The sequence below is a fragment of the Chrysochloris asiatica genome, unplaced genomic scaffold (genome assembly GCF_000296735.1).
Source record: "Chrysochloris asiatica unplaced genomic scaffold, ChrAsi1.0 scaffold00494, whole genome shotgun sequence".
NCBI lineage: Eukaryota > Metazoa > Chordata > Mammalia > Afrosoricida > Chrysochloridae > Chrysochloris > Chrysochloris asiatica.
This window is the reverse complement of record NW_006409012.1, coordinates 519,183-532,691: the sequence shown is the minus strand read 5'-3', so window position 1 is coordinate 532,691 and position 13,509 is coordinate 519,183. Positions and strand designations below refer to the sequence as shown.

The window sequence follows — 13,509 nt, the reverse complement described above, 5'->3', positions numbered from 1 at the left end:
AAATCCCCTATTTTTGAAAGTCTGAGAAAAAATGTTTTAAACTTCATATTTTTTTCAGAGGTGGTAAATTGGTTTATTTTGTAATTTCATTTCCATTCAGCCTAGGTTGTTAAGTGTCAGTTCCAACTCATAGTGACCCTGCCTAGAGTTTCCAAGGAGTGGCTGGTGGGTTTGAGCCTATGACCTTGTCCTTGTGGTTAGTAGTTCAGTGCTTATACTAGGACTGCATATTCAGCTTATAAAGTACTATAAATATCGATTATTACACAATTCTGTGTTCTACTGGTCGTTTTCATACAGAAGGAAAATGTATTATAACTATCCAATCAGTTATCAGATTAGGGGCTTCTCTAAAAGGTGGTTGTTAGGAGGCAGCAAGCAATTTGGGAGAAGCCCATACAGGTTTTCGGAGTTAAGGGATCACTTGCTTAGTTTGGCTACTGAGTACCAGTGACTGAAAAGGAAACGTTGTAATTGCTCTAAGTGCCCATGCCCTAGAGATATAACAGTGCTTTCTGCCAGGGCCTCACCTATGATGTCCAGCTGGGCACTAATCTGCATAATTGCACTTCAAATCTCTACTGCCCTCTGAGGAAGTAAGTTATTTCCTTTGTTAAATCAGCTCTTACTGAAAGAATGCTAATGGAGAAACACCAGTTTCTTTTTGTTGAATTTGGATTATTTCAACTAGCCCTCTTAATTCCAGAAATTAATCTGTTCTTATCTGAAGGGATGTAACATATGTATATATATTTGGGGACTAATATATTTGCTTACTACAAGTAAATTAATTCTGGATAATGGAAATATAAACACTAAGAAGATACGTATTTGGTAGCCCATAGTCTACTAAACTCTAATATGAGAAAACTGGCCTAAATGTCCTGCATCTTGTTCTACAGTCATACACTTTGTACGTCAAATAAGTAAGTGCCTAGCACTGCAAATCACTCAGAACCCCAGGCAGCCAAGGTCTTTCCTGCCTTGGTAGGTGGTCTGAGAAGGTTGCTGCATGGATCATCACACCCGCAGCAACAGCTACTGGATGACTGACAAAAGATGGCAATTAGTACTTACCTATCTTTTGTTTAGACTGTCCTAAAGTAAGCTGGACCACATGGAATTTACATTTAATTTTAATGTTCAGGTTGTTTCTTTTTTAAAGGTTTGATGGTTTTGATGTAGGCATGATACGATGAAGCAGTCCAGATTATATACCAACTTTGCAGGGAAGGCTTAGTGTAAGAAGCCTATTTGTGAAAGCAAGACAGGGAGACTTTGAGGCTGTACAGCACAATGTGCAATGAAAGCTTGGCAAGAATTTAGTAAATGGATCAATGTGAACCAACAAACATAAATAATATGAAAAATATGTTGTCCAGATTGGGCAACAAACTCTCTACTAAGGATGTGCTGGACTCCTGGTGTGGCACTGTAGGATAAGCCCTAACTGCTGACCACTAGGTCTGCGGTTCAAGCCCACCAGCTGCTCCTCGGAAACCCTATACTGAGTCTCTATGATTCAGAACTGACTCGACAGCACTTAACAACAAGGATGTGCTATGAAGCATAGTGTTGTGCAAAGATAATCTTGTTGTAGGGTTTTTTTGAATGTTCTTAACAAGTGAACTATAATGGAATGAAGGGAGCATGTGTGATTACAGATAGATCCCACAGGGAAAATTAGTATCCTCCCTGGTTTCCCTTGTTGTCGTTGTTAAGTGCCTGCCGTTGAGTCGGTTCCGACCCATAGTGACCCTGTACAGGGTTTCTGAGGCTGTAAATCTTTATGGGAGCAGAAAGCCTCATCTCTCTCCCGCGGAGCGGCTGGTAGTTTCCAACTGCTGACCTTAAAGTTCACAGTCCGATTCGTAAGCACTACGCTACCAGAGCTCCTTGTTGTTGCTAAGTGCTGTTAGCTCAGTCCCGACTCATAGAGAGCCTATATAGGGTTTCCAAGGTTGTAAAAGTTTGCAGGAACAATGAAGAAACTGGTGGACTTGAACTTCCGACCTTGTGGTTAAGTCCAGTGCTTATCCTGAGAGGTTTAAATTTTTATAATGGTTTAGTCATTTAATTATTAGTCTTTTGTGAGTAGCATTGAACAGAGCCATGATTTCCTGAGATTCTAATTTTAGGTGTTTTTGGAGAAAGATTCCTTACTTGGATGTGACAAAGGACATGAGGAGATCAAAGACCTGGGCTTTTGCTGATCAGAATGAAAGGACTGTTGAAAGACTTTTCAAATCTACTGTTGGTGGTACTCTGTGACTATGGTGAGTACAGTCAGCATACTTCACACCTTGTTGTTAGTTTTCATCTAGTGCATTCCAAGCCTTGGTGACCCCTTGTGCTAGAGAGTAGATTTGCTCCTTAGAGTTTTCTTGGCTGTAACCTTTACAGAAGCAGATCACCAGGCCAACTTTAGGACTGTAGTTGTTGTGAAGTGCCATCGAGTCGATTCTGACCCGTAGCAACCCTGTATAGCGTTTCCGAGGAGCAGCTGGTGAGTTTGAACCACCGACCTTGCAGTTGAAACAGCTTTGTAGTCTCGTGCATTAACCCACAGTGCCACACCAGGACTCCATAGGACCGTCGGGTGGGTTCAAATGGCCCATCTGTAGGTTAGCAGTCAACTGTACACCTGGGGACTACACAGTTGCTATACAGACTACACATAGACTCGTTGGCAGTGGGTTGGTTTGGGTTTTATAGGTATCTTTGTCATTGTTGTTAGATGCCATTGAGTCATGTCCAACACATAATCCTGCTCCATCCTCACAATCATTTTATGTTTGAGCCATAAAGAAACCTGAGTGTGAGGTTATTAAATATTAGTGACCTCTCTTGAAGGAGACAGGATTGGGTCTAAAGTGAGTTCCTCTTCAATTGGGATCCTTGCAACCTTGGATTCTTTTAAGGTTCTTCAGTGATTCTGCACACTTAATTCAAATTTCATTTTAAACATACTCTTAACTCTTTAGGAAAAGTACTAAAAAACAAGTTGGCGATAAGCATGTTAATCTGAGTTCTCTTTTAATGATTTCCCAGTAATTCAGTATTATACATTTCAATTTCATCCACATTCACAAATGCTCTACATAGGATTTCACTTGACAAGAGAGTTTTGGAACCAATCTGAATTTCATCCCTTGCCAGTTGTATACCCACAGATAACATTTCTTAATCTTTTTTTTTCAACCTTAGTGATAATATTGACTTCACAGGGTTCTTGTTATGATAAAATAAAATAAAAAATGTGAAGCACCTTGAATATCTGTATACATAGTTACTGTCAATTTAACTCCAACTCATGGCAACCCCACGTGGGTCAGAGTAGAATTGTACTCCTTTGGGTTTTCAGTGGTTGATTTTTTTAAAGGCGATCACCAGGCCTTTCTTCTGAGGTGCCTATGGATGGACTCAAGCCACCAACCTTTTAGTTGGCAACCTAAGATTTAACCATTTGCACTACCTGGGCACTCAAGTCTGAGAACATTGTTGTTGTTATGTGCTATGGATTCGGTTCCGACTCATAGCAACCCTGCACAGGGTTTCCGAGGCTGTAAATCTTTATGGGAGCAGAAAGCCTCACCTTTCTCCCTCAGAACCACTGGTAGTTTTGAACTGCTTACTTTGTGGTTCGCAGCCCGATTCATAACCACTACGCTACCAGAGCTCCTTAAGTCTGAGTACATAGTAGGTACCTAATGGTGGTTCTCTTGAGTTTGTTTAAACAAAACAATTCATTTATCAGAGAGTTTGATGCAACTTCTGAACTAATAGGTTCACCAATAGGATGTACAATTCACTGCTTTTCCAGATATAGACATTTAAGCAGCTACTGGTATGTGAATTACTTTCAAATTTGCTGATGAAACTGTGACCTAAGATACAGAGAATCCCAACTCAGGTGTTACCAATGGTGCAGCCGGTTAAATGAACCAGGACTTGTGCTATTCATTTTGTCTAGTAGATCACCTTCTTGAGACATTTTTCATTTTTAAGAAAAAGTTTTTAAAGAAGATACTGTATAAAGGAAAACCAAACCGGGATTCATTTCTTTTTAAGCAGAGCTTGGAACTGGTTCATTCTGGTTTGACCCTCTGCTGAGAATTTGCCTCTCCACACTAGATATTCAAGAGGTAGCATATGATCAAGAGCCAATAATACTGAAGGAGGAAGTCCAAAGTGCATTGAAGGAATTGGCAAAAAACAAGGCACCAGGAATTGATGGAATAAAAATTTGAAATCTTTCAAGAAAGTGAGGTGGCACAAGAGGCACTCATTCATCTATGCCAGGAAATTTGGAAGAAGACTATCTGGCTGATTGATTGGAAGAGATCCATGTTTGTGCCCATTCCAAAGAGAGGTGACCCAACGGAATGTGGGACAATCTCTGATATTTCATGTGAGTAAAGTTTTACTAAAGGTAATACAGAAATGGCTGCAAGCATAAATTGACAGAGAACTTCCAGAGGTTCAAGCCTGATTCAGAAGAGGCCGTGAAACCAGGGATATCATTGCTGATGTCTGATGAATCTTTGCTGAAAGCAGAGAATATCAGAAAGATGCTTACCTTTGCTTTATTGACTACGCAAAGGCTTTCGATTGTGTGGATCATGACAAGCTATGGACAACATTGCAAAGTATGAGTATTCCAGAACACTTAATTGTGCTCATGAGGACTCTGTACATGGACCAAGAGGCAGCTGTTCGAACAGAACATGGAAACACTGAATGGTTTCATATTAAGAAAGGTGTGCAACAGGGTTGTATTTCACCATAGTTATTCAACCTGTATGCTGAGCAAATAATATGAGAAGCTGAGTTATATGAAGAAAAACTTGGCATCAGGATTGGAGGAAGATTCATTAACAGCCTGCGATATGCAGATGATACAACCTTGCTTGCTGAAAGTGAAGAGGACTTAAAATATTTACTGATGAAGATCAAAGAGCACAGCCTTCAGTATGGATTACATCTCAATGTAAAGAAAACAAAAATCCTCACCACTGGACCAATAAACATTCTTATCAATGGAGAAAAGATTGAAGTTGTCAAGGACTTCATTCTTCTTGGATCAACTCTCAACACTCACGAAAGCAGCAGTCAAGACATCAAACAATGTATCGCATTAGGCAAATCTGCTGCACAAGATCTTTTTAAAGTGTTGAAGAGCAAAGATGTCAGCCTGAAGACTAAGGTGTATCTAACCCAAGCCATGGTATTTTCAATAATCTCATATGCATGTGAAAGCTGGACAGTAGTAAATAAGGAAGACTGTAGAAGAATTGATTAATTTGAGTTATGGTGTTGGAAGAGAATATTGAAAGTGCCATGGGCTGCCAAAAGAACCAATAGATCCGTGTTGGAAGAAGTGCAGCAAGAGTGCTCCTTGGAGGCCAGGATGGCCAAACTTCATGTCTCATACTTGGGACATACTGTCAGGAGGGTCCAGTCGTTGGAGAAGAATATCATGTTTGGTAGGGTGGAGGATCAGAGAAAAAGAGGAAGACCCCCATCGATTGACTCAAGCATGGCAACAATAGTGAGGCTGACTCCAGATGGGGCAGTGTTTCATTCTGCTGTGCATAAGTCTCTATGAGTTGGTACAGGCTCTTGGGCTGAGAGTATCTCATGCATGGCAGAAGAACCCACTAGTGGTGCAGGTGGGGTGTGTCCACTCGCTCAGTCACCCCCCTTTAGTCACCAGAATGGAGGTGCACACACAGTGGGGGGCGAGGAGGCCAATTAACAGATACCCCCCCAAAAAAAAAATCAGAACAAAGCAAAACTGACAAAGTGTATTGTCCATCTTTGCGCCCAGGTTTCCGCGTGTTTTTCTGTGGTGTGTCTGCTCCCCTGCTTGGTCTTGCCGTTTGGTCTCGCCCAAGTTGTGGGCCACGGAGACCGGTAATTTCAAAAGTACACGATTTTTTACTTTTGCTACAAGTTCCACTAGCTATAAGCCTTCAAACTTTTAAAATATTCCACCTATGTGGTTCTGAGTTTTGGAGCTCTGCCCTGAATCTGCTTTGCCTGGTATTCTGTGGTATTGCTAACGGTTAACCTCACTGCACCCCCACCCTAGCTGCCATCTTCAGATTTTTTTTTCAATGGCCTGTATTAAAGATGGGACTTTCTGTTCCCATAAAAGTTTGGTGGTGGTGGTGGTGGTAATTTGTAGGGTTTCTGAAGCTGTAAATTTTTATGGAAGCAGAAAGTCTCATCTTTCTCCTACAGAACCGCTGGTAGTTTCAAACTGCTGACTGTGAGATTATCAGCCCAACTTGTAACCACTACACTACCAGAGTTCCTTCTATAAATGTTTTCTGCCTCAGAAACTGTATCCAGGGCCTCTATGAGTTGGAGTAGACTCCAGGGCACACCACTATCCCTACTTAAAGACAGATTGCTCTATGTTTTTCCTCCTGCAAAATTTATAAAATGTCCTTGATTTCACAATGTGAAATAAAAGCACCCAAAATTTCCAACCGAAGTGTGCAAAGATGTTTTATTGTTGTTGAAAGAAAATGGTCTAACTGGAATATAAAAATAAAAGTTCGGTGTACATAGACTATACAAGTCTCTAATGGATAAGGTCTTTTCACAGGTCTGTTTCTTTTATATAGAGACACCAAACCCCAGACCCACTGCCTTCGAGTTGGTTCTGTCTCAGAGCAACCCTGTATAGGGTTTCCAAGGCTGTAAACTTTTAGAGAAGCAGAAAGTCTCATCTTTCTCTCGGGGAGTAGTAGGTGGGTTTGAACTGCCAGCTCTGTGGTTAGCAATCTAGTGCTTATCCTAAAACACCATCAGAACTCCCATATAAATATATCATATAAATACACTTTAATAAAGTAAAAGAATAAGGGGTGGGGGGGGGATAAAGAAAACTATAGTACGTTTTTCTGTTTTTTTTTTTAAGAGTCCTGGTATGGTGCTGTGGGTTAATGCGCTGGACCGCAGGGTTGGTTTGAACTGTAGGTCGGCAGTTCAACCTCACCAGCTGCTCCTTGGAAACCCTAAACAGGGTCACTATGAGTTGGAACTGACTCAACACTTATAACAACGATACTCTTGTAGTCAAGATGTAGTGGAACCAAATTTTAGTTTTAAAAATGAGAACATGTGTTCATCTTTAGGAACAAAAATTATGGAATAGTGTAGTGGGTTCTCTCGTACCCATAGATACCCATAGTATTAGCTGCAGCTGGAATTCATCAGTTGTGTTTGCTGTTTGGAACTGGGCGCGAGTCTCTTTCATTGATTGACTGCCTATCAAATCAGCATCTGGTATGTCTCATAGACAATCCTGTCATTCAGAATACTTTTTCATTAGTTTACTATGTGGTATGTGCATCTTAATCTTAAAATGCATCAGTGCCTTCATGTCTGTCCCTATCACATTCAAATTATTAGTAAGACCATTGTTTTCAGTCTTAATTCCTTCATTTGACTGCACTCTCCTTAGCTGCCAGTTCACAAAAGGGGTATCAGGTCTTTTTTGAATTTGCACACAAGCTGCATAATTTATACACCTCCCTCAACCTTGAAGAGTGTCCATCAAAAAGGGAATACTTCTCAACTTCTGTTTTGCCTAAAGTGGCAATCAAGATTTAGATCTAAGTTTTATATATTTCATTTCAACTCGTTTTAAATGAAAAATGAGTGAAGTCCTGAGCTAAAAAAAAAATCTCTATGTGCCAATGTGTGCATATGTATGTACAGATTCTAATAATTATTGATTGAATATATGCAAGGATATATTTCAAGACTAGCAGTCCAAACAAAGGACATACTGAGCCTCTTTGGAGATATGTACATAAAATTTGATGCCATACATGCATGTATACACAAGGGGACTTCAGAAAGTTCATGGAAAAATTCATTGTCTTTTAATTCCATTTTCCATGAAATTTTTAAAGTCCTCTTATATTTCATGCACATATACATGCTTTTTCTTAAACCAAAAGGGTACTGTAGCTGCCTAAATCTAGAACTGTATCTGACCCTAGTCATGGGCTAGCTGATTGGTACACTGCTAAATTCTTTGTCCTTTGATACTTAGATAGGGTTCAAAATACTCATAGAACCAAGGATTATTGTGTGTCTATGTTCTTGCCACTCTTCACTTAGCTGCTCTGATGGGTCTCTTTTAAAAAGATAGACTTCAACCCAACTGAATGATACTCAGGATCGTATTCATTGATCCTATAAAGGCAAATACCACTTATGGAAATGCTATTAAGATTGCCAAGGACAAGATGATTTCATAAACACTCACTCTATAAGAGTTACCATTCTATCTTTGATCCATGCAGAACAAAGTGTTGGCATATTGCTTCATCATCTAAAAATTACTGCCTCATACAGAGCAATGGGCATGGTTTCCTCCACTAGTACAAATCCCCAAGTACTTGTCTTAAACATCAGAAAATAATAACTTGGAAGTAAATTTAGGGCCTTTCATTTTAAGTGGTGTAGAGCAATTTTTGGCTTCATATCAAGCCTTCCCTTGCTTCACTGGCTATCCATGTTCCCCAAATACTAGAATATAATTAAAATGAGAAATATGAAGTGTTGGACACCCAACAAGTAATAACTGTCAACTGTTATGCTTGTTTTATAAATTTTGAATAACTTCATTGAATGTTGTGAACTCAGAGTATTTATAACTAATTAATTATTTTAAACATTAACAATGAAAAATGAAGATGAATGATATAGCCTCTCTTGGATGAAAAGAATGTAGTGCCAACCTCCCAGAATCTGCACTCTGCATCATCCTTGGCTTAGTTCAAACTTCTCTTGTGTGTAGAATGCTGTGTTTGTCAATGTCACCAGTGTTGTTTTTTGTTAGCTGCAATAGAGTCCACCTCCACCTCATGGCGCCCCCATGTGTTACTGAGGAGAACTGCTCCATAGGGTTTCTTGGCTGTAATCTTTATGGAAGCAGATTGCCAGGTTTTTCTTCCATGGAGCTGCTGGGTAGGTTTGAACTGCCAATGTTTAGGTTAGTAACTGATGGCAAACTACCTGTGCCATCCAGTCTCCTTAATGTTACCAATTGTGTTCCTCTGTTACTCTTTTTAAAAAACAATTCTGACCATTTCGTTTCAGTTCTTGGAGAAGCTGAGTATCTGCTCTTGGGAGAGCCAGGCCATGTAGCACTAAGCAATAACACAGTGTCTGTGCATTTCCAGTATTTTGATGGTGCTAATGGGACACTGAAGAATATATCTGTCTTGCTGTTAGAGGCCAACACCAACCAGACTATTACCACCAAATACCTCCTGACCAACCAGTCTCAGGGAACACTCGAGTTCGAATGCTTCTACTTCAAGGAGGCTGGTGACTACTGGTTCATGATGACTTCGCATGCAGCGGACAACAGCACTGCACTCCCTTGGTGGGAGAAAAGTGCCTTTCTGAAGGTGGAGTGGCCTGTCTTTCACATTGACTTAAACAGGACTTCCGGTGCAGCAGAAAGCACCTTTCAAGTGGGCCTTTTTACCCATCAACCACTGTGCCCATTCCCTGTGGACAAGCCTGACATTTTGGTGGATGTCATCTTCACCAACAGTCTGCCTGAGGCAAGAACAAGTCAGGTACAGCCCCTGGAAATAAGAACCAGCAAACAGACTGAACTCTGTCAAGGCCAGTGGGTTGAGTTTAGCTGTGCATCCGTGGGGCCAGAAGCCTTTGTCACTGTGGTGCTGAAGCTGCTTGGCCGAGACTCAGTCATTACCTCAATAGGACCCATTGACTTGGCCCAGAAGTTCGGATACAAACTGGTGATGGTGCCAGAACTGACATGTGAGTCTGTGGTAGAAGTGACGGTGGTGCCTCCGCCTTGCATCTATGTCCAAGGAATGGTTGCGGTCTTGAAGGAGGCCCCCAGACGCCCTGGGGAAGGGGCTGTGTGGCTGGCTGAAAACAGCCTGAACCTGGGAGAGAGGAGGACGGTATTTAACTGCACTCTGTTTGATGTGGGGAAGAATAAATACTGCTTTGACTTAGGCATTTCAAGCAGAAGCCATTTTTCCACAAAGGAAAAGGAGTGCATGCTAATTCAGAGAACTATAGGTTGGTATTGAGATTTTTGAAAAAACAATTCTCTAATTGATGTCTTCTTGTAATCAAAGTTATTACCTAGAATTTGTTGTTGTTGTTGTTGTTAGGTGCCATTGAGTCGATACTGACTCATAGCGACCTTATGCACAGCAGAACGAAACACTGCCTGATCCTGGGCCATGCTTGAGTCCATCTCATTGGGGGTCTTCCTCTTTTTCTCTGACCCTCTACCTTACCAAACATGATACCCTTCTCCAGTGAATGGTCCCTCCTGACAATATGCCCCAAGTATGAGAGACGAAGTTTGGCCATCCTAGCCTCCAAGGAGCACTCTGGCTGCCCTTCTTCCAACACAGATCTCTTGGTTCTTTTGGCAGCCCATGGCACTTTCAATATTCTCCTCCAACACCATAACGCAAAAGCATCAATTCTTATATGGTCTTCCTTATTCACTCTCCAGCTTTCACATGCATATGAGGTTATTGAAAATACCATGGTTTGGGTCAGGCGCACCTTAGTCTTCAAGCTGACATCTTTGCTCTTCAACACTTTAAAAAGATCTTGTGCAGCAGATTTGCGTAATGCAATACGTTGTTTGATTTCTTGACTGCTGCTTCCATGAGTGTTGATAGTTGATCCAACAAGAATGAAGTCGTTGACAACTTCCAACTTAAATCTAGAATTTAGAGTCTTAATTTTCTATGAAATGTATCATTATTTTTATGGCTCATACCTCATCCTTATCTGAAAAATTATGAGACCAAGCTTGCCATTTAAGTAACTTCTCTAGGTTTCATAATGAAAATAGGGATAGGAGAAGTACCTACCTCAGAAAGGATTGTATAAATAGAATGTGTAAAGTTCTTGCTTGATATATAGGGGGGAAAGCCCAAACCAAGTCCACTGCCAGCAAGTCAGCTGCAACTCATTGCAGCCCTGTCAGGCTTTCATGGCTATGCATCTTTACAGGAGCAGCATCAGTAGTCTGCTGTGGAGCTGCTGATGGGTTCGAACCTTAACAGCAGCCCAGTGCTTAACCCACTGCTCCAGCAGGGTTCCTTGGTATAGGAAGCACTCAGTGAAAGTTAGTTGTTTTTACAATATATGTAAACATTATATCACTTGTTAAGTTCATGACTGGTATGATCAGAATCCAAAGCTGTATCCCAAATGAAACTTTAGCTTGCTTGCATTTAGTAATTTCTGGCTTCTTCTAGCTGAGCTTGTCTCTTTTCTCTTCAGTCATTCATGATAGAAATGAAGCCTCTTTAGTGAGGTTTCAAAGAAAAGGTTTCTGAAAATATCTTCAAATTCTGCATTCTTTGTGTGATGCCTTACCTAATCCAAAAAAGGAGGCCTGGGTGGTGTGAACAGTTAATGTGCTTGGCTGCTAACTGAAAGGTTAGAGGTTCAAGTCTTGGTCGAAAGACCTGGTGATCTACTTCCCAAAAATCCAGCCATTGAAAACCCTATGGTGCACAGTTCTACTCTGACACACTTGGGGTCACCAAGATCTGAGGGCAGCTGGTGATCTTAAGCACAAAGAAGTGTGATTATTCAATTCCTTCTATTCCAAAGCTCTCCTTTGTGTATCTTCCCATTTTTCTGAATCCGGCCTGTATGCAAGCAAGTGGTTTAATTTGGCAGAGACTATCTGGTTCCCTGACATGCTTCACTGCCCTTTCTTCAACCCCAGTAAGCCCAGTATCCTTTGCTGCCATACACGTCCATCTTTTTCTGTAACCCTAAGTTTTTCTTGATTCAAATTTACCCACTTTTTTTTTTCCCTTCAACTCCCTCCCCGTCCATTGGTCATTTTGTTTTCTCCACTCATGTTTCAGTTTAGATTCCATGACCCATCCTGTGAATGACTATCCCACCAATATCCTACATGCCTTTGCCCTGTTGTACTTCTGCTATACCTGCCTGGCCAGACCCCAGCTCTACCTGAATTCGGCCACCACCCAAGCCACTGAGGTTGCAGAAGGGCACACCCAAGTAGACTGGCGCCACTGTGTTTGCATCACGTCTCCACCCTCAGCCAGGCCAGCTCTTGCTCCCATTCTCCACAGTTCTTACAGAGCTCTGTTCCCCTCAGGCCTCAGGCCCTGCCTGAGTTGACCTTGCCTCTACAGCACAGCAGCTGGAGGCCATCAGGCAGCAGCTACCTCAGCCTCCCCAGGAATAACTGCACCTCCATAGGCATCTGCCATCTTTTCCCTTCTTGTTATGGAAGATGTGCCAACCCTCTCTCTCCAATGTGATCCCACCCCCTCCACTCATTGCAAAAACCATCTCTTAATTAATATCTCTGTCTCCTCGGTCTGTAACTGTTCCTTCTAGACTGGATCATTTCGATATAGAAATGTACTTAGTTCTTTTATCTAAAAACAAAATCACACGTCTTCCCTCAGCCCCATGTTTTCTCCAAGGTACTACCTTCTGTTTCTCCGTTTACAACTCAGTTTCTTGGAAGAGTTGCTGACATTCTGGGGTTCATTTTCTTGTCTCAACCAACATTCAGTTCTCTATACACTCCAAACTGGCTTCCACCCCACATCCTTCCCCTGAAGATGCTCTCACTAAAACAACCAGTGAATGCCTTCCAGTTTCCAAAATCCAGGAACACTTTTCAGTTCTCATCTTCACTGATGCTTCCTGTAGAACAGTCACTCCTTGGTTCTGTGGTGTGATGCGCAACCTTGTTCACCTGTCGCCTCAAGTAGTTCTTTCCTGGTCTCTTAAACCTGACAGTTCCACCTTCTCACCTCAGACCTCAAGTGTTGGTCTTTGTCTGCATTCTGTACTAGATCTTCTTCCCACTTCACACACTTACTGGGTGATCTCATTTATACCCCTGGCTTCAGTTGCTGTCTTGCTGCTGATGACTCCAGATTAGAGTCTCTCTCAGTTCTTCCCAGGCATTTAAATGTTGCTTGATAGCGGTCACCTCCAAGACATCTCTCAGGCCCTCAAACACAACATATCTGGGATTGGACTCCTCATCTCACCATTCATCTTGTTAAAACTCTTGTCCTTCACCACCTATCAATATTAAATCATTACAGTAAATCACTAACAAATCATTAGGTTCTGTAGATTTTGTCTCCTTGGTGTCGGAATCACTCTTTAGTTCCACCGACATCACTTAGTTTAAGTTTTCATCTTCCTTTACTTGGATTCTTGTAACAGATTCCTAATTGATGTCACTCTGCCTGGTCTGTTCTGTCTCAGTTATCCAGTGCTGTTAGAATAGAAGTAACACAGTTTGATGGCTTTAACTAACAAATTTATTATCTCACAGTTTAAAAGGCTTGAACTCTGGATGCAGATACTGGCGCTAGGGGAAGACTTTCCCACTCTATCTAATTTGGGAGAAGGTCCTTGCGTCCTTGTCTCTTTCAGCTTCTAGCTCCTTGGAGATCTCCA

At 41.5% G+C, this 13,509-nt stretch overlaps 1 protein-coding gene across 2 annotated transcripts in view; it reads left to right on the top strand.

The window, feature by feature from the left end:
* The first annotated feature begins 2,136 nt into the window (after positions 1-2,136).
* THSD1 (thrombospondin, type I, domain containing 1) overlaps positions 2,137-13,509 on the top strand; it is a 36,433-nt gene continuing 25,060 nt past the window's right edge. Inside the window, exons 1-2 of one of the 2 annotated variants that reach the window (XM_006877421.1) lie at positions 2,137-2,276; positions 9,127-10,092. In XM_006877421.1, coding sequence (XP_006877483.1) covers positions 2,219-2,276; positions 9,127-10,092 — 1,024 coding nt within the window. In that variant the 5' untranslated portion in view covers positions 2,137-2,218. The remainder of the gene's footprint in view (positions 2,277-9,126; positions 10,093-13,509) is intronic. The other variant, XM_006877422.1, reaches the window with a different exon arrangement.